Raw genomic sequence first — 21,479 nt, forward strand, 5'->3', positions numbered from 1 at the left:
TTGTCAGCAACCTTTACACGATGCTTTACTTGGCAAATAACATAATTCAGCCTGCTCCCGGTACAGAATGGTGATTCCCCACAGAGAAGGCTCCTCGTTTAAAAAAAAAAAAAAAAATAACAGTCCCCACGAAGCATCTGGCTGACTAAAATTCTGGGGTGCTCTCACCACCTTGCTGCTCCAGCCTATGCTCCTCGGTCCCACCGGTACGATATGCGCAAGGATCCCACAGCTTCTTCCTTAGGAGTAATCTAAGAATTAAAATAAACCCCATGCCATGTTGTAATAACATTAAATAAAAGTGATTTGATTGCAGCCCCACCAGCTCGCTGGATGCCCAGCTCTGCAGGCAGGGAGCATCAGGAAGTAGCTGTGGTGGCAGTAAGAAAAGTCCTTTTCTTTTTCCTGAGAGAGGAATATTAAGGGGCCAGCGGCAAGCAGAAGCTGCAACTCCAACAGGCTTCGATTTCTAAATTCGATTTACATACATCTCCTGTTACGAACAGTCTGGGCTCGCCAGAGCCTGGTGCCACCCTGCAGGTGTCTGCAGCAGCAGCGCTGGCGGCAGGGCTGAGACGGGGAAGCCAGGCGCTCCTCCCTGACCCCGCTACTGCTTGGGCATGGTGAAGTCCCACGCAGTCTCCTGGGCGCATTTCCACATGGCCCGCATGAGTCGCGTGAAGCCCATGTCCTTGGGCTTCTCCAAGCCTCTCATAAGGCGCTGCTTCATTATGGCAACAAACTCCTTGTTGCTCAGCTCGCCATTCCCTGCAAGAAGAAAAAAAATAATACTAAAACCCACCGACAACCTCCTTCCTGCATGCGCTAACTTTAGAGGGCAGCAGCCACTAGCATCATTTCTTGCAGAGACTGAAATCACGTTTGGCTTCCAGCTCCCAAAATATCCCGCTGAGCCAGGGTCAACGAACCCCAGCATTTAAATCCCAACCCTATGGATGCTGCCCTGCTTAGCCTGGCACAGCCACATCCTGCAGGGTCTGGAGAGCTGCAGCTTGAAGGCAGAAAAGCAAATGCAAAAGAAAATGCCCACACACCCGCAAGAAACTCTCTACTTTAAGTGATTTAGGAAATTATGGGAGTATGGGGTAAGAGAGCACAGATTTTTCTTAATGGAGTAGAAGGGGAAGATTCATTAAAGTAATCTAGTGAGGTTACTGAGAATTATGTCAATTAAATTTATGTTAAAAATAAGATTATAGGAAATTGGAGCAAATTTTATTCTGGAGTTCCTTAACCACCAATAAATTAAAACCTCTGGAATTTTTATTTAAGGCACTGGTTGATCAGAGGGGACAGCCGCAAGCTATGGCGTGACTGACAGCCTGATGTCTGTCTGCTGAGGGGCTGATGCCTTCTGCCACCATGCCACACATATCCCGTTGCCTGTTTTGCTCCCCTGCCTGCAGCGCACAGCTGATAGCACTGATTTTGAATTCTGGGGAGCAGCACAGGAAAGCAACCCGTCTTTAGGCACAGAAGAAATATGAGGGACATCAATCCTCAAGAAACAAACCCGCCAGTGCCATTGGTTCCCCAGATCAAAGGGGAGCGACCCTCTCTGGCTGATACAGGGAGCTGCATCATTTGTATTTCATGAACGAGTTTCTTCATTTGAGAGCTTTCTTCCCTGCCCTTACATCCAAATGCAAATCTGGGCAGCGAAATTCCAGCAAACTATCAAGGGGCAAGTAAAATTCCCTCCAGTGCTGCAGGTTTTTGATGCGTGCATGGTAATATCTATAAGCACCAATGGAGTGAAAACACAGACACAAAAAAGAGAGGTCTGTGCTTGCTTTTCTACTTCATTGCTCCCTTACAGGGACTCCTTTGGCAACTGCAGTCTTTCCCCCCAAATGTTTACTATCAAAATATTTAGCAGATTCTCCTATGAGAGGATGCCAATGGAGAATATTCAGCTACGCTTCAGTTCACTCAAATCTCCAGCCTGATCATCTGGTTTGAGGATCGTATCAGAAAGGGGCACTGAAGCACAGAGAAAAATAAGAGATGCAACCTTAGAAAGATGCAAAGAAGCAGGTGGGGCTGAAAGCAAGAGGGACAAGAAGGAGTAAAATAATTAAAGAGATTTTTTTAAATGTCCATATTTATACCAGAAAGCAAACAACTGCCTGTTTACACATCACTGCTGCCGCTCAAAGCCACCAGATCACAGTGACTGGACACGGAGAAGCAGGGCACCACCGAGGTCTCTGGTTTTGGCTCGATAGTTCTGGGGCAAATGCAGAATTTTGCTACTTTCCTTCTTTCCAAGTCTGAATTACTGCCATCATCCCCTGGTGGCAAAGACTCCAATAATTCTCATTAAATCAACCGAGACAGCTTCAGTGTGGCAACAAGCTACCCTGAAGCGCTTGCATCCTCTGTGGGCCAGCAAAGCAGTGAGCTTCCCAGCAGGGCACAGAGCTGCCATTAATTAATTAAGCTGATATTTGTCCAGGACTTTGGAGATAAAGTACCAGATAGGCTCGTTTCCAACACTGGAGCACAACAGCTCATTTTGTTAAACAAAGTAGTTTTGCGTGGGAAAAAGAAAAAAAAAAAAAAAAAAAAAGCTGTGTAGCGAGCTGTGGATGCAAACACTGGCATCCAGTGCTGTAAGATCAACAACCTGGGAACTGGGTACCATCAGACAGCCTTCCTAGAAGGGCAGGAGGATCAGTACAGACCCACGGCCAAAGACCGGACAGTAGCACAGCAAGAAGAGCCGAGGACATGGCAAGCTTTCATGGCTGGTATTTTTTCCTCTGTATTTCTTACCCCGGATGGACTCTCACTCAGCCTGGCCGAGAGGAATAAGACGAGGTCGGGGTCACTCACCATCACAATCAAAGAGCGCGAACACCACATCACACACGTGGTCGGAGAGCTCCACCTTGGCCACCGTCCTGGCCACTTGCTGCATCGTCACTGCAACGGGAGGAGGGCACAAGGTTAGCGAGACGTCATGATCTGCTGACCACTGTGAGCACAGGCAGAGGAGGGGAAGATACTCATTCCTCCACAGAAAACTGCCTTCACAAAAATATACCATGTACAGAGAGGTTTGAAATAAGCTTTGTCCTCAACACATGCCTCAAAACCAGGTTCCTCAAAGCCATGCCTTCCTACCGCAACACTGCACAGGGTGTGGAGGGGCAGCTGGTGAGCACCGACGTGCTGTTATCCACGTGTTCGAGATAAACATTAAAAACACTGAGATGAGATGGGTTTTTTTCCCCTGCTTTGGTTACAAAATCAGAAGAAGTGCCAGCGTTGCAGCAAACACCGGGTGGGAAAACTCTCCTGGATCAACAAGGCAGCTCCTTCTGATGGCACTGCAAAGATCATGCTATATGAAAGCACTATTCCAACAGGCTGGGAATAATAAAAAACACTTTTCCTGTTAAACAACCCAGCGCCAATAACTGCAGAACGAACCCATCCACCCTCTCCCTGCAACAGGCTCTGCAGCGAGAAGATGAGGTTAACCTTGCAATAAAATAGAGAGTTGTAACGAATTATTTCACTTCCCCCCTCTAGACTGGCAGCTGAGCTCATCAGCGAAGAAGCGAGCGGTAGTTTTATTCACGCCTCTACAAAAGAGCAATCCGCGGAGCTATCAATCTGGCAGGGTTATGCAGTAGATTTTACTGCATAAATGGAAAAAACCAAACCCTCACTGGGCTGGTTTAGCTGTTTCCCTACATGCATACGCGTGTGTCTGGCTGCCCTCTAGTCTCCCTTTGACACCTGCTAATTGAAGGAGGAAAACGTTGGTTGTCACTGTTTGTCAGGGCTGAAACACTCTGCTACTTTGCAGATACTCAATAAAACAGAAAGGCTTTGCATGAACATGAGTGTATTTTAAGTTAAATTGCTGCCCTACAAAGTCTGACCCATGGAAACCCCATCCGGAGAGACTTTGCACCACGGCAGCGAGCTCACAGCAACTGGGATGAACGTTTAGCTGCGGCGCTCCCCTTCAGCCGTGCAAAAGAGGGAAGTGGTGCAACACAAACTCAGACTGAAACCAAAAAAAAGCCTCTGCTTTCATCCACAGCATTCTTCTGGGTTCATATACTCTGGACCCTTTGCAGAGTTATTGGCCCTTCAGAATTTTTGAATAGTTTTATGTCAGAAAGGAAAAATAAGCACCGTAACCAGATTAACTAGAAACTGCATACAGCGTTTCTAGTAGGACATTTTTTTTTTTTTTCCCCATGAATGTTCAGATTATTGTTTCCTTCCACCCCATTTCTGCTCCCGAGTGAGGTTTGGGGTTTTGGGGGAGGAATCCGCAGCCATCACCAGGTCCTTCTTCCCCTATAAAATCCCTCCTTTTACTAAGTAATGGAGGAGAAAACTGAAATTAAACAGGAGGTGGATTCAAAATATATATCTAGGTAGGCACGTACTGTTTCCCCGTGATTATTCTTTTTGAGTTAAAATCCTTTCCTACATGAGAGATGTTGCTCTGGTCTGCAGTTATTACTCTATATTTCAGTTTTGGCACCGTAAGTCAGGATACGGCCACTGCTTCTGTGCATGTCCTGCTGGCAGCCAGAGCCTGCTTTGGGGAGGGCAGAAGCAATGCAATCATTAAAGCAAACCTGAATTAATTTTGTTCCCCAGCCTTACAGCCAAACCTTGCCAACCGAGCCGTGGGGAGACCGCGCATCCCTCCCAGCCCACCCACACCAACCAAGGCTGCAGAACATACCGCGCCACACACACGGCACAGCTCTCAAGAAAACTTAGATAACAAGAAAACAGGGGAAATTCACGTTTTATGTGCAGGGACAGCCACCACATCCACACATCCCTTTCCTTTTGGCTCTCCTTCCTTCTGAATACGCACAAATTAGCCAGCGCAATGCAACACGATCGAATGAACAAACTGCAACACAAGCGAGTGGGCACATTAGATGGCAGCAGCCCTCCAAAAAGGGCTTTAATAGTCCACCATTTAATTAGCTCACACTGACATCAAATCCTCACAAATTAAATGACAAAGCTGCCTTCAGCTTTCCCCCTTGATCTGAGAGGGCGGGACTGATGGCCAGCATCACACACAGCCCAGACCAGAGGAGAGGGTGACTATAAATTGCATGGGTATAATGCAGTATTTATAGGACTTCTTGGATCAAACACCACGAACAGGACGTGGCAGCAAATGTAGGAGCTGAATGGTGGATGGGATAGTCTTTTTTACCAAGATAAATGCCCTGCCTCTGGATTTTATATAAGCCTCTGTAAAAGGCACCTTTCTCTTTCCCAATTAGGCAATGCTCATTCCCTAAATGTACCCTGTAACTTCTACCTGCCACATGCGCTGCTGTGGGCTTTCAGTAACATGTAAAGCTCAAGAAAGTAGAAGAGGTTTAGATAAAAAAAAAAAAAAAAAAAGTTTATCCAAACTTACTTCTCAGCTCCCCCCCCCCCCCCCTTCTGCTGGGGAGGCACTTTAAAGCTTCTCAGCTTCAGCAATGACAGAAGTTTTAAGCACTATAAGCCATCTCTTCGCGGAGGCTCATACCTTCAAGGCAGCAAAAGTAAATCTGGATTTCCTCAGACAGCAACACCGAATTTCACTGAACTCCTTTTAAATGTAAATCTTCTCTAAAGGTGTTCAACCAAGCTTCCATACCATCCTCTCCTTCTGGTGCTCTGGGGACCCTTCTACTGAAGAAGTTATTTGTTATAGCCCAATACTAAAAAAAACAGTGACAGAATGATTTCTTTAATTATAAGTCATATTTTTCTGCCGGGTTTTCACTCCCCTCCTTAAGCCTCTACAGGGTGTTGCCTGATCCCTCCCTTGTCTTTGACGTGTGCTTATTTATTTTTCACGGCTGCTGTTTTACCAGCTGTAATTTGTACTTGCAGCCACCAGTTACTGCTTCCTCTGTTATTAATCCAACTGCGCAAAGTGTCGCCTCCATCATGTTGCTCTTGCTCGATGCAAAAATTCTCCAAAAACGTTATTTCACAGGGGCTGCATGACTGTGCTGTGCTCAGTAACGATTTCGGTGGTTTTTAAGGAGTCATAAAGAAGGGGCAAGTGTCTCTGCTTTCTACTTTCACACACATGCTCCAGACTACAAGGCATCTCGGTGAGGCAAATAAAATTGAAGTAAACCTCCCAGTGTTTTTTCTTTCCATTTTGCAAAATGAAATAGGTGCTGCCTGGGGAAACATCTCCTAAAACAAAGCTTGTCCAGATTTGGGGTTTTAGGGATGGCTGCATCCATCTCTACGCAGGAAAGTCTCCTGGATTTTACACCACCAAAAATGAGTTCCATGTTTCTATCTTAAAAAGCTATGCAGCTTTTAAAATTTCAAGTCTTGGTGTCGCCCACTGGCTCCTTTAATGAGCCATCTGAGTATTTTATGCAAGTTTAACGTCTGACACAGTTATCTTTTTCACTCCAATTCCCAGAACCGCACTGTGAGTAATGCCTCACCAAGCACTTACGAACAGGGCTTTTCTATGGGCGACAGCCTCGCCAGATGGCAAACTTCACTTTTTTATTTTTTTCCTCTGTCTTGAGATTAATCACACATTTGACCAAAATAATAGGCAACTGGGCTGCTGCCTTTGTTTCCTGAAGGTCACCCAGGGTGATGGGCACAGGGCTCCCTGCCCTGGGCGGTCCCAGGCTGCAAGAGGCAAGACATGTATTTTGGGCTCCCAGAAATCAGGCTATGTAGGGTCTCGCATTGATACGCACGTTTCATTTTAGGCATCCCAGCTGGAAACATCGGATGCTGTTATTGACAATATAGCTAGCAAAAACGTATTTAATTTTTTTCAGATCATCCACATGTGTACATACTTGAACATCCATCCAGAAGAGATGTACAAACCCTACGCAACCCTGTGGCACAGCACATTTTTCTTTTTCTTCTCAAAACACAATGCTGCAGCCCTACAGCTGAGTAGAAACTGTTTTGACATCAAAGGAAGCATGATGGAAAGTCAAGGAGATCACGCTTCTGGGGAAAAAGTGGAGCTACTACATCAAAGGCAGAGCCGATCCACTGTTTACATAATATTCGCAGTCATAAATAAGTAAAGAAAGAGATTCCAACACAGAAAGTTGTTTCTAAACTGAAAGGTACTCAGTATCTTTTAGGAGCTGTTGATCTATGGAGATCTTGTCCTCAGGGTTACAGCAACCTGATTTCTCAAAGCCTTGCGGATAGGCATCCTCTGCTGTGACAGAGCTTTGCCCAACCACTCGCTGTATCAGTGCTTGGCAAAAACCACACTGCAATTGTGCACATACTAAAACCAAAGGGCAGCAGAGCTCCAGATCCCTCCTGCTTGAGAAGAAGGTGCCAAGCACTTCCACAGTCCCTCTGCATCAGGGTGTAGACACAGATCTGTCAGTGCACAGCAAAGGTGACAATCCATGACCCTGACTTGCCTCTGCAAGACACCAGATTTCATCATTCGGCTCCTCCTTCTCACAAATTATCCCAAATACTCATCCAGGCTTTCTTACACACTCAAGAGAGGCTGTGGCATCTCCATCCTTGGAGATACCCAAAGCCCAACTGGAGGTGACCCTGGGCAAGCCGCTGTAGGTGACCCTGTTGGACTAGAGGGTCTCTAGAGACCCCTGCCAACCTCACCCACCTTACAGATGTCCTGACCACCCACAGCTAACAGGGTTGACTACATGGGATTACTCCAGAGGAGCCACCTGAGCTGTGGCTCCATCGGAGACTGACTTCTTTTATCCATCTCTGAAGGCAGATTAAAGCAAACTGCAATTCGATAACAACTACCTGCTGCACTCAAAACTCACCCCTACCTCCTTCCAAATTCCCTGCCAAGGCTGCAGCCATTTCATGCTCCAAAGCGCTCTTCCATTAACCCCTCCTGGGCTCCAGCCCCTCTCCGAGCCACCGGAGCAAGCAGCAGGCTCAGCCGTCTCCCCTCGCTTTGGTCCATCTCTAGCGAAACGCATCTGTGCCTTGCCCTGAAACACAAAGGAGTTATGCCGTGGCTATCTGCCGGTGCCAGCAGAACGGCTGCTTGGAAAGTCTGGCTGCAGACGGTGCCAAAAAAATGTGCAATTCACACCCTCGCCTCAAAAGGGGAATAAGCGACAAATTCAGCTCCTGTCCTGCTGCCAGGCTGTAAGCCCAGGCTGGGAAAGTTTTCTAAGTAATGCTTATGATTTAAGAGAATGACGAGCTATTAAGTTCCTGGTAAAATGAAAGATGGTCCAACAAATAATCTGTGTGTTATTCTATGGGTCATTAAAATACAGGTTTATGATCCTTTTTAGAAGAAGAGGCTACTTAGTTCAACACAGAAAAGTGGTTGTCAAGCTATGGCTGTTTGGTGCCATCTATTTTTTTTCCTCTTAAACTTTAAACGGTCTTCTAAAATTATAATAACGTTTGCTGCATTAAGTTAGCAGCAATTTATTTGATACACAAACTCTTCCTCTCCCTCCCATATGATGAGTAATTTCTACATTTGTTGGTTTTTAATAAGCAACCTTGTGAAAGCTTGACTTTCTGGAAGAGTACACCTCATTTATCACTTATTGATTTGTGGGTGCAATATCCAGACTCGGAGTGCACACGTATGGAAACGGGTAATGCACAGACAATTTAGGCAGGGCAACACACAGATCCGTGTTGCAAAACCCAGGTGTATCACTGTGGCTTTGTGATACAAAGCCTTCGTGCCTTCGTTAGGACCACAGCAAAATGCTCTCTTCACCCCTCCTGCCAGATACACAGGAGCATCTCTGGGTTGAGCAGCACAGGAGGACACGAGGGGTAATTCGTGGCAGCTACCAGACACACGTGAAGAGGGGATTTGCAGGACAACCCTCCTCTTCTGCCCAAGCCTGAAGACATCTCTCCCAAAAGCTGGGACCCTGCAGGCAGGGAGGGGGCTGCGGGGACAGCCGAGCCTGCCAGCGGTTTGAAGCCACACCATCAACCCTTCCTGAGGTTTCTTACTCCAAAGGACTCCCAGCTCAATGGCTGCAGCTCCAGCACAAGCTCATTAATCGCACATAATTAAACAGCAATCACACTGATTTACCAACTGCGCATGGACCTAAATACTCCACAAATACATATTCCACGACTGTGCAATTGCTGATTTACTGTAGACACTGAGTAAACTGGATTTGCTGGGCTATTACCTCCTCGTGGGATGCTGCAGAAAGGGGTCTACACAGCAGCAGCACATCTGTATTTCATATACGGTATTTCCTGCTCCTTTTTACTTCTAAATGAAAGAACAACCTATCAGGTTCTTTTAACTTTAGGTCTTAAAATAACAGTGATCTAAAACAAAGAGTACAGATGATTTTCCCAAAAAAATCAAAGATGAGGAGGGCTGTTGACACATGCAAGAAGAGGTGTGACACATTTGACTCCCTTTGTAAATCTACTGTCCCAAAACCTATTAATGTCTTAATAGTCCCACAACAGCACCAGTTGGAAGAATAGCTTACTTCCAAAACATTTAATTTTGCAGCTGCCTAAATACATCAGCTTTAACTTTCTAGCAGAAAAGAGTTTCCACATAGCCTAAAAAAACTTTTAATGAGTTTGCCATTTTTTTTTCCATATTCCCAGTTTGAGTGTTTAAAAAAAAAACAAACAAAACTAAAACAATTCTTAAAAAAATAGATCTAGAAAAGAAAAGCACGCATTTGTGACAGATCCTGGCAGCAGAGAGTTGGACTTTTTTTTTTTTTTTTAAATGCACGGTATGTTGTTTTTTTAAAAAAAAAATATTCAGTGTGTCAGATCTGAGAACATACCTGATACGGATTAGCTTAGAAAAGGAAAAACACGATGAGATGAAGAAGGATATGGATCAGTCTGATCAATAAACCACACCATTACCAAACTCCCCAGGAAACACCAGCTCTGGGATTTACTCAACCAGCTCCTCCGGCCATACGCAGCCTCTGGACTGTGGGTTATCTGGAAACAGCCTCCTCTGGACAGACTTTAACGCTCAGTCTGGGACCTCAGTGGGGTTCCAGAGATCCCCCTCCTTCCCTCCAGCACACCTGGAAGCTCCAAAGATGCTTGCCATTACTTGGATTTCAGATCAGAAACACAGCATCTGGCCACACAGCTCTTATTTCTAAGCAAAGCCTCACATTTTTAAGCAAAGCCACAACAAAACAAGGGTTGAAACGTTCCACTGCTGGTTAGTGCCTCTGCCGCATCAATCACTCTACAGAAGATACAGTTTGCAAGAATACTTCTTATAATACCGCTTGCCTTTGCCAACAGTAATTTTTCAAGTACTTTGTAAAAGGAGACAAGACCTCACTCCAGGAGACAGGGATGAAGAAGAAACACTGGTGTGCCTGTGCTCTGGTCCCACAGCCTGACCAATATACTCACTAGGTCATCTTGCCTCTGCACGCATCAGGCCTGAATGGTCCTGCTGAAGATATCACCATGATATCAACGCTTACTAATCAGTCACTATGAAATCACTGCTTCCTAATCTATTCAGGCTGTACATTTCAGCCTTTTTCCCCCCCCTCTATATGCAAAACTGGGGAAGTATAAAACCTGAAATCCCTCTTTATCCATGGACATAGCAAGTTAAACCTCTGATTACAGGGAGGAACTGTGATTTTGGTATGTTTTTAACCTGTCAGCCTGGGCTCATTCGACATCTTCCCAACTCCAAAGACACAGCATGAGTCGTGCTCCCTCAAGCTTTCAGCACCTGTCCATCTTGGAAGCTTTAATACCTTTATCAAGCGAAGCTCCAGCCATGTGGTAGAAGCTCAAAGCTGTGTCCACGTCATTTATGTTCTTCAGAAAAGTGAAGAAGCTCTCCACCTCCTCAAACGTCAGACCCTAGGACAGCAAAAAGACAGTCTTAGTGATGGGAAAAAGAAGATTGTCACACTAGCTGGATTACAAACAACAAAGTGACTCGAAGATGTAGCCAGAAGGGAATTAATCAGCACACTCAAAACACCTTGGCACCTGCAGATACTGGTTGCGATCCGTACTTTTGTTAACCATCTCTGCTCCTCTCCCAGCTCCACTAGTTGTGCAACGGGAAGGGACCTACCTATGCGCAGTCAGTGGTAGCAGAGACCAAAAAGCATTTCTGTGTCCCTCGCTCTGCAGCCAGCTCTTGCCCAGAAGAATGGACACACTAGGAGCCTGTGGCTGTGATGCAGGAGACCACTACAAGCGAGTTCGTATAATTTTTTTTTTCAAGTCTGCACACTTGCAATGACAATAATGAAATAGTTCAAGTGCTGCACGGTCTCTCCCAAGAAATTCAGGGATCCCTCGGGGGATCCACGTCTCACCCAGTGTCACAGCAGGTGACACTGCAAACCACAGCACATATAGATGTGCCCCAGTTAGCTTTGCTGCTGGTGGCAGGATGGCTGTGGGGCTGGATTGCCGTCTGCTCTACTTCCCAGCAGTCACCCAGGGCTTGGCTCACCCTGGGATGAGCGAGCATGTGCTTGGTGTGCACCTACAGCCATGCACCCAGATAGTCACGGCAATACCCCCGCGCTGGCACTGCTGCATCCCCACACAGCCGATGGGCAGACAGGGGATAAGCGACGTGCTCTTCTCTGCACCGATCCAACCAGCAAGGAGCCCACTGGGAGAGCAGCTGCCAAGGAGTGCAGGTCCAGGACCCCCACCCGGTTACACTACACAACACCCCATTTTATCCACCCATTTAGCTCCAGCATGAGTGCATCAGTGCTGGGACAAGAGCTGCAGCCTCCAAACTCCCCCACCACAGCCACGGCTTGGAGCCAACGGAGGAGGTAAATCATCGCTACAGTAATAACCACTCAGCCTTCCTCTCTGGAAGAGATAAATCAGCTTGTCAAGAGGAGTTCAGGTTCAGGCTCCTCCTGTGCTGTCTAGCACGACAGACTCATATAGCAAGATACTAAAAATCCCAACTGCATAACATGGCACAGTTTCATGGTCTGGATGGAAGAGCGTAAGTTCAGTGGGTACTGTCAAATATAAATTTATATGATCTGTTGTAACCCTGCTCAAACTCTTCCCAACAACTTCTAATCAGGAAAGAAGCCACCTATCTTTTTTTGAAAGAAAAAGCATATTTTTTTGATCTTCTCATACAGACACGGTGCTCCTAGAATTGTAAGCAGGAGAACTACAGAAAATTTGCAGCTTGTTCCTATCTTCACTGTAACTGAGTGTGTGGCAATGCACCACCGATGTACATTGCACAGCATGCACATCAACAAATGCAACAGCAGGCTCTGTCAGCCCTGGATTTATGGATCCAGACCAAAAAGGATGAGATAGCAAAATGCACACATGGACAATGGACCCAAAATAAATCCCCAGTTACTGTATGGGGAGCTTTCTTTAAATTTCTACCTGCTCCGCTTCCCTAGCGGGATACTAAAAGATGTATGGCAGAATCAAAATGAGGTCCTAACAAAAAAAGAAAATATATTGGGTACTTCCACAGGAAGTACCGCAAAGATTCCTGTTTTGTACAACAGATCTAGAGGAGAAAAGATCTTTGCAATTCAGATGCCCATCTGGATGTCTCCCTGCTATGCGTTTCCCTATCGACATGCTCCTGCCTGGGAGCAGAGCACTAAAAATGTGGAAAGCCTGCAGGAATCAGGAGGCACACAGACACTTTCAGGCCAGCAGAAGACACTGTGCTGTGGTTTACCTGCTCTGTTTGGGACATCTGAGCTTTGCAGCAGTGGCGGCAAGGCATCTCAACCGCTATTCTAAGCGAAGAGCTCCAACTTTGCATTTTCCTGGAATTTCCCACCAGGAAACGGCACAGATGTCAAGGCCAAACAGCATTGCTGTCTGTGTAAAACCGTGGGTATCCTCCAAATCTGGGCTTTCATGTGGACAGAGATACTGAATCTCTGTAGCAAAAAGGTTAGATTAAACCAGAGCTTTAACATTTTGGAGGCTGCCGGCGTTGCCTTGTGCAGAAAAGGTAACTGCATCAGACAATAAAGATGATGTTCGGCAGATTTCACAAGAAAGCACTCACAAGGTAAACAGCATTTCCAAGGTAAAGCTTGCCAGGTGGGTTTGGTACAATTACTGCCATTCCCCTCCCATCATCGCACTATTAAAATTATTTTACTCCCACTTTCTTTGGAAAGCAATAGCAAGTCAAAGCCCCTAGTGCTTTTGGCACAGAGGGGAGTTACAGCAGGTTCGTAAACCAGGCAGATACTGATATTACGCTGCTACAAAAGTGGGCTAGCGAAGCATGAAAAGAAGGGATTTGGAGAAAAACTCTTCCTGCAAAACATGTTTGCATCATAAACCCTCTGACTTACAAGGTGTACAGTGACTGGAAAGTATTGCAGGATAAAGGAAGTGGCTGGGTGGCTTTAACATCTCTTTGAGGTCTGGGAGCCGAAGGGGGAGAGTGGATAGCACCAGCTCAGCTCTGTTTTTGTAGGAGGGGAGGTAAAACAGAGCCTGACCTCAGCAGCTGCTTGCTCGGCAGATGTCTGGGTTACAAACATGGAAGAAGAAACAAATCCAGAGTCGAGTGAGCTTCTGCAGTTTCAAGTAGGAGAATGTTCTCTGGCTTAATACTCCATTCATTTACAAAGAAAACTTTGCAAGCTCATCCCTGAATGAGTTCACCAGAAAGTTCGAAAGGTGGTTAATGTGATTCTGGTCACGGCCGTCCCATTTCTAAAGCAACGGGGAAATTTAAGCTACATAAAAACACTGACAGCTGCACCAGGGTGATCCAATAAAAGTACGTAAGTGTATTTAGATACAAAGTGCTGCACACAAATCTGCAAGGGATACAGTCTTCTAAAATATCCCAGGGGAAAAAAAACCCAAACAAACCAAAAACTTTCAAAAAAAGGTTCTCTTGTTTAAAAGACAATGCAGAGTTAGGCACCAGTCTGGATTCTCCGTGAGTTAAAACCTACTGAAGTGGAGGATTTCAGTGCCTGATTTCTTTAGCTCTGCATAAGCATTGACTTTGAGCTGCTCTGGCTGCCAAAGAGGCTTATCTGCTTCCAGTGCAAAGCAGCTGGAGCTTCCTGCATCCTTTACATCTCCTTAAACCATTAAATATCTTGTACTTGTTAAAAAGGCCATCTCGTTTTAGGGTTTTTGGGTGTTCCATTCCCGCTGGTCTAAGGAATCGTGTGTTTTCCACCGATTCTGTTTCTTGCAAATGTCTTTTTTTTTTTTGTCCTATTCCCCAATTTCTCTTCTTGAAAGTCCTTGGAATAAAGAAAGAAAAAGACTTGCTCTGAATGCAGTTATCTGCAAATAGAAAATCTGGCTGATTCGGGGATGAGGAATAAGGTAAAAATAAAAAGTTCTTCCTCTGCCACAGATGTCAGGGTCTTGCCTTACACATGAAAGGAAGAAAACATCTGTTGTAAGAAACCTTCCAAAATAACTGCCTAATTTCTCACACACCCAGCTACTGTTCAATAATGTGTGTATATATGTATATAGTATTAAAAAAACACCAAATCACAGGAAAATAATTGACATTTTGGGAATGTTAAAAACAGACCTGATATTTTCTGTTAGACACACACCAGTATTAAGTATTTTTTCCATGAGAAATCAAATGATTCCCATTAAAACTCGAAGTGAGCAGAGGTATTAGAAAAGCCAAAATCTGCAGTGTCTCGCTCAAAGATCAAATAAACGCACACAACCTTGGCAACATCAATGGTCTTATTTAAGCCGGCGACAAAGAGCTTCAGAAGTGAGATTTCCAAATATTAACACGCAGCGTGTCTCAGCTCCGATGACATGTTGACACCATCCATTGATAACAGCCTATTAAGTATTGAGCTTATTTTTCTACAAAACACAAGGGAATCTGCAAAAAAACACTATTTCTGGCACCCCAAGGCCATGAGAAGCTGCAGGTACTGTGGCTCCTCTGGCAGGAACACAACTCTGAGCATGGCCTTTTGGCCCACTTACAGTTTCCTCCAGTTTTTAACTGTCTGGCATTATTTGCAGTTAATAGAGACCTATTAGTCTACGCACCCTGCTGCTTCAGTAGGCCCAAATTCTCCTCCAGCACCAGCAAAAGACAGTGAAAATGGGGGGGAAAAAAGTCACTGGGGTGGCTTCACATGAACTGTGGATTCCTGCACATCACAAGAGTTCAGTTTAGGCACCAAAAGGGACAAAAAAAGGACTAGGCCTGGCCAACGTTTGTGTTTTATAACACACTTTGCATCTAAACAAGTTAAGAAATAAACACCAGTTCTGAGGTCAGGGGAAAGAGGCTCTAAAACAGTCAGACCAACCCAATATGCAGCGAAAGACTCTCCATCCATTCTCATTTGGGCGAATACCTTGTTTATAACCCAGTTAATAAAAGAACAATCCATCTTTATGGTAGCAGATGTGAAATTCTAATAGTGTAGTAATTTAGCAGCCCATACTTGCCTTACCTGATAAAGCACGTCCTTTCGGTACAGCTGTCTTATTCCAAGATCTCTCACTAAATTAACAAGTGTAGGATCTGCAACCTTATTCCTCTCTAAATCATGAGTAATTCAAATAATTTTTCACGTAAGTTCATACCTAAATAATAAACTGCCCAGTCGCAGCAGCTAATTAATCCAAGTCGAGCCAGTAACTGGGAACACGTCTTCAATGTTTATTCTGGCTGCAGACCCAAGGTGCCGTTCAGCAAATTTAAATTTTGAAAATTGCAGCATCCATTTTAATAGAGACAAGCCTACACCCCGATCTGGACACCGACCACTGCACTCTCACCTCTTTCATCTCCTTGCTGCTGGCAAAGCATTTATCATCTACTCTCCCTGCACTGCTTAATGAGATACGGGTGCTTTTCTTAAGATGATGGAGATTGCTTACTCATTTCTTAGCACAGTGCAAGACGGCTGCCTCCACCAGAACTTCCCGAATTTGCCACTGACCTCTCCATCTTGGAAGTGCTTCTTGAGCTGCTTCAGCATGACGGTGAGCTTCTTGGACTGCACTCCGCTGTAAGCCAGCAGCATGCTGCCGAACTGCCGCTCCGTGATCCGCCCCTCCACCGGGTCGTGCCGCTCAAACTGGAAATGGACATAAAAAAAAGGGAGGTGAAAACAAGGCTGCGCAGTGGAAAGCTCCGTCCAGGGGAAGGGTGTAAAAAGGCACTGTAATTAAAAATGAACGTTGCAGGAAACAGTGCTGAGGGAGAAATCCTAATGTATTTGAGTATTCGCTTTCCCCAAGACTGTCTCCCATCCAAAAGTCAACGTTTTCCCCTATGTGCTATTCCTTGGACAACCTCTGGAAGAAGTCTTCGTCTCTGACCCTCCTAGTTTTATCTCGCGGAGGGACAGCGTTTGTAGAGCTGGACTTGACAAGGCAGGATGCTTACTGTAACTTGAAACCAAGCTAGCATCCACAGGTCTCCAAAGGGGTGAAAAGCAAGAACAAATACTACGGTGTCCTTGACAGGCGCTTCCAGTTTGGACATCTGAATAAGTATCTAAAGAATTTGTCCGATTGATCAAAAATCTGTGCAGGACTGGGCTAAGGTGCAAGTGTGTGCTTTGAAATAAGTATATGTAGGAACGGTTCTATGATTGCTATAAAGGGGGCTGCTGGTTAAAAAAAAAGAAACAGAACTTCCCACACGCCCTTCAGCAGAGAACAGTCTTCATTAATCCATCTCTGCAGCACTAGTTGCACTTTTGGTGCTGGGGAGAAGGGAAGAGCAATTCTCCTGTCTTGGGAAGGTGCTGGGTTTGAGCATCGTGTCTCTGCTAGATGAATAATGCAGATTTCATCTTATCCCTTTTCCCCTCCACCTCTTTGTGGCTCTAGAAACATCAATGTTAGACTTCAACCGACTTCGGTTTCACAGCTCTCAGCATTCAGGATCCCTTATTTGATTTCCTTCAAATTTATCAGAAAACATCTGACCTACACTATAGCTGATCACAAGCCAGAAGATGACATTTAACAACAAAATTAATTCTTAAACTCCTACGGAACAACTCAGTACCACCGACCTGACATTATATTGCTCGGCGAGTTAACTATTTCTGCCTCCATCGCTCTTCATTACACAGCTAACACAAAAGCCAGCAAGGCACCCAACTAAGATCAAGGTGGGAAGATGAAAGCTGGCAGATCCACCAGCCTTGCTTTCAATCCGTGCGTAGGCAGAGCCCCAGACATGGTTGGCTATATACTCTTTTAACATATACGCTCTTAACTATGCTATGTAAGAACTAGGCTGTTTGCAAATGAGCTGTTACCATTTCCATGCTAATGCCAGGTTGGGGGTAAATATTTTTTAGTTATTAGCACATCGGCTAGACTTCTGCTTTTCCCGGTGGGATACCAAGTGATTCCTACTGCATTTGAAATGCATGAAACGCCAGGGCAGGAGGTGTTTGGATGGACTACACTGGCAGGAGGCAGCTCCCAGATGGACAAGTTCTACTTCTTAGCACTTTGTGCTTTCGCTTGAGTGGCCCACGCAGTATTCGGGGAAAAAAAGACAGCACTTTTTACTGTTGTCTGATACAGAGGTTGGGGTTTACCCATGACACAAAACACCAGCCTTTCCCCTTCTCGTATGATGGGGAAAGGAGAGGGAAAACTCATTTGGAGGAAAAGTATGTGTTCTTCATTAAAAAGCAGAGGTAGTCCTTTCTGCCATGTTTGAAGAATGCGAAGAATTTTTACAGTACCCAAGAGACACAAAAATGCACAGTCAGTACTGTTTCAAAAGCAGCATCGATGCTTTCTTCTACTATAATATTCCCAATTTCAGCCCAAAAGACAAACCAGTATCTTTCTACCAACTGCCTTCAAATATCCCAAGTTTCAGCAGAGCACAAGATAGCATCTTTTATTAAAGGTTAAGAAACGAGTCCGAATATTTCAAATCAACCTCAAAGTGGCGAATACGGTTAGGAAAGTCTTGAGTCAGCCTCTAAAAGCTCGTCGGTCCTCTCCCCCTGCCCTGCATTAAGGAGTGAGCACTGTGCAGCTCCATATGGGGTAACACAGGCAGCACAGCTCCCTGCAGTCTTGCAGACGGGGAAAATAAAAAAGGACCGACTCCTCAAGAGTTTTTGTTGTAGCTAGGCATTCAGATAGTGGTCAGATTTGCACTACAGGATGCAAAAAAGACCAGAAAAGAAAAACTAAAATAAACTTTTCACCTTCATGTGTCTCACACAAAGCCTCTTGGTGCCAACTTTAAGATAAGAAAGCAGGATTATTCTCCAAACGCCAGGCTGAAGAAGTCTTAACAGGAGCACGATGATGAAACACATCGTTTCAGCTCAGCTTTCCTCTTTCTTTCCCGTTTTCAGCCATGACCCTGAGACGTTCAAAGCAATCGGCCCACTGCTGCTGCAGAGGGTCTCAGTGAGCCCTTCAGCTCCTCTCACTCGTACTTTCCCAAATAAAAGATGATGAAACACACCTATGGTTTACAAATTGCCTGGGGAAAGTAGGTACATTAAGAATAAAGCTGTAACTTCCAATCATTGTTTGGAGCCATGCAGCTGGGAGAGGGGCAGACAAGCATGCTTTAAGCAGGATTACTCGTAAAATTCAATGCAAACTAACTTCTGCATCTCAAATGTCACTATTGAAAACTGATCAATTAAGTTATCTTATTTAGTTGCACCTATTACTAAATGTTTATAGCTAGAGAATAAGCAATGGGAAAAAATGCTTCTTCCTCCTGTGATTTACCTTTTTCAGCTTCTGGTCCTCAAGATTTTAGGGATTTCCTTGGGAGGAAGCTGCAGCTGGACCGATATGTCCAAATAGCCACATGACAAATTTTTCCTCCCAGAGGTTACCTGATGCCACTTGGCACCCACTAATCCTTTTACATTACAAAAGCAAAGTGCACTGGCCCCAAAGTTTCCCAGCAGGTACTACTGGCACTTTTTCAACCATCACTCGTGCAAGGAAAGGATGGACAGAGATGTAACAAAACACACAAACTCTGGGTTTGGGCAATCTGGTCTAGACCAGGCACCAGGGATGCTTCTGTACTACAGGGAAAATAAAACCCAACAAGAGCTATCGCATCGTCTGTCAAAGACACGAGCCAAGGCAGGCGGGGAAAGCCCTTCTGGAGGCAAACCTTTCTACAACGTCTGTTAAAAATAACTCCAATATTCAAGTACGAGTATCTCACCAGCTCTGAGCAGCAGTATTGAAACGTGGAGCACAATTAACATGCTGATGCTTGCAGTATTTTTGGCATCTTGCAAAGTTTATTGAAAACGAAGTAGAACACCCATCCTACTGCCATAGCCCGAGTCTTCATCGCAGCAGTAGCAAGAGCCTCACCTGCAGCAGACCCACTGCATGAGGTGAAAGAGCTTTAGTCTTTTATCGCACAGTTGGGAGATTGTATTAAAGCACACACAAAGTTAAGATGAAGGAACTAAAATAACATATTTATACAAATCTCTTTAAAGTACAAAATCATCCTGAAACCCTATGAATAAACCAACTCATTCCCCCTCCCTGGGGGCTCCAAAAAGTTCCAACTTTTAATTTCCACAGGTGGTCAGTCAGGTGAAGTGATGAGTCAAAACACCATACAAATACCATTCACAAGAAATAAAAAAGGCTGAAAACCATGGAATTAATGCTTCTTATTCTGGGTTTAGCTCACTTTAAAATGAGCACCTCTAACGTTAAACCAAAACACTCACAGATGCCCAAAGCCAGTTCCTGGCAGCCAAGCGTATGCCCTCCCAAACACAGCCACACAGCGGTGTTCACTGCAAAGGTCAGCCTAGAAAGGGACTGGCAAACGAGAGCTGGTCAACAACCAGTTTCCAAATTCAAATATAATCACCACTGAACTGAGAAAAAGCAACAAAATCACAGTGATGGGTAAAGAAAGTTCAAAACTTGCCTCCGAGAGAGTGTCAGATACATTTAAATTAATTACAGAAGGGATGAGCAAGGGATGTCATTTAAAGATGATGCAGAGAAAGAAAAAATTTTGGTGAGAGAATTCTGCCTATTTTTTTTTTCTGATATGTTAGCAATTGTGTTTGTTTATGAAGAAGTTTGGCTTCAAATGATTTGTGAGTGGAAAAACCATGATTTCAGATTTTAAAAAAGCCAGCTACCCCTGAACCCCCTTTCCTACCACTCTGCCTGGGAGCAGGGGTACCACATCTGTGCTCTCCTGCCTGCTTGAATGTCTTCTGGCCAACAGAACACAGCTTGCCCATCACCTCCACTTGAAAATGAAGAAGGGTGGAAAGCCCAAAGTAATTTTTCTTTCAGTACCTAATACATTGTCTATGAACAGCGTTCAGTGTTAAAATCCCCCAGGTATCTGAAGAGGCAGGAAAAATAGTGTCCTTTCCCAGGTACTCATAACCCTTTGCCTTCATGCATGTAATGTTACTGTACAGGTTATTTTTCCAACCGCTCCGGGGGAAAAAACAAGCCTCACAAGGATGGGATGCAGGGCAGAGCACACTGAGATTTATTATAAGCAAACAGGTCCTCTGACAGCCGTTTTCCCTTTCATGTATCTTAAAGAAAAGCATGATCAAGGCAATTGCTCAGCTGGCATCACAGGGCACCAGCCAGCGAAGGATGGAGCAGCTCCCACACGTGACACCCACCATCAGGAAACTGGGGAGGGAATGGGGGGATCCTACCCCCCTCTGAACCGCAGCCCCAAAAATCTATGCACGCACCACAGATGGCTTGCAAGTCCAACACCTCCGGAGCAGCTTCCACCTGCAGCCACTTGGTGCCAGCAGTGGATTCTGCATCCGCACACCAGCAAAGATCCAGTAAATAATGAAATATAACACTCTCCAGTGTTCCTCCCACAAGCCAGGACGTCCGACATGCTGAAGAAATTAGCCTAAAATATCATATTCAGTATTTTGAAATTCATTAAAAGCCAGTGTGACGCGCAAGGAAATCAAAGTCGTTTACAGGAGGGTAAGAAGGCAGGAGAAATGGAGCACACAGCATTTCACTCTCCCACTCCCAACCTAACCAAGCATTGCTAGCCCAGTCCCAGCAGCCAGGAACATTATTTTACGTTCTACAATCATTTAAAAGACTACCCATAATCTTAAACATATGTTAAATACTCCCAACCCACCAAAAAACCCATGCCATCAGACAGGATGAACATCTTCATGTTCCTCTATAAGCCGAAATGTGGGTAAGCTTCCTTCTAGCTTAGCTTTCTGTCTGAATAAACAACCCTACTCTCTTTTCAATGCATGGAGGAAAGGTTTCATCACACGAGGAAAGCAGAAGGCCAATAAACAGACAATTTTCTCTCCTTCCACATCCCCTTAATTGCATAACTTCATAGAAAGGCAATACAAGGATCCACCATAAAACAACAGACCCATAATCCCTCCGCTTCCAGACTTCACTATTTTTCCCCCCACTAAATCAAT

At 45.0% G+C, this 21,479-nt stretch overlaps 1 protein-coding gene across 3 annotated transcripts in view; it reads right to left on the minus strand.

Annotated features, from left to right (window-relative positions):
• Window positions 1-21,479, minus strand: part of MICU1 (mitochondrial calcium uptake 1) — a 111,020-nt gene continuing 89,541 nt past the window's right edge. For 2 of the 3 annotated variants that reach the window (XM_082486485.1, XM_082486486.1), the window contains exons 11-14: window positions 15,975-16,112; window positions 10,782-10,890; window positions 2,860-2,949; window positions 1-768 (exon numbers count right to left, since the gene is read on the minus strand). In XM_082486485.1, the coding sequence (XP_082342611.1) occupies window positions 608-768; window positions 2,860-2,949; window positions 10,782-10,890; window positions 15,975-16,112 (498 nt within the window). In that variant the 3' untranslated portion in view covers window positions 1-607. Of the gene's footprint in view, window positions 769-2,859; window positions 2,950-5,586; window positions 5,704-10,781; window positions 10,891-15,974; window positions 16,113-21,479 lie in introns of those variants that run through there. The other variant, XM_082486487.1, reaches the window with a different exon arrangement.

This window comes from Vanellus vanellus (assembly GCF_965231255.1).
Source record: "Vanellus vanellus genome assembly, chromosome: 7".
Classification (NCBI taxonomy): Eukaryota; Metazoa; Chordata; class Aves; order Charadriiformes; family Charadriidae; genus Vanellus; species Vanellus vanellus.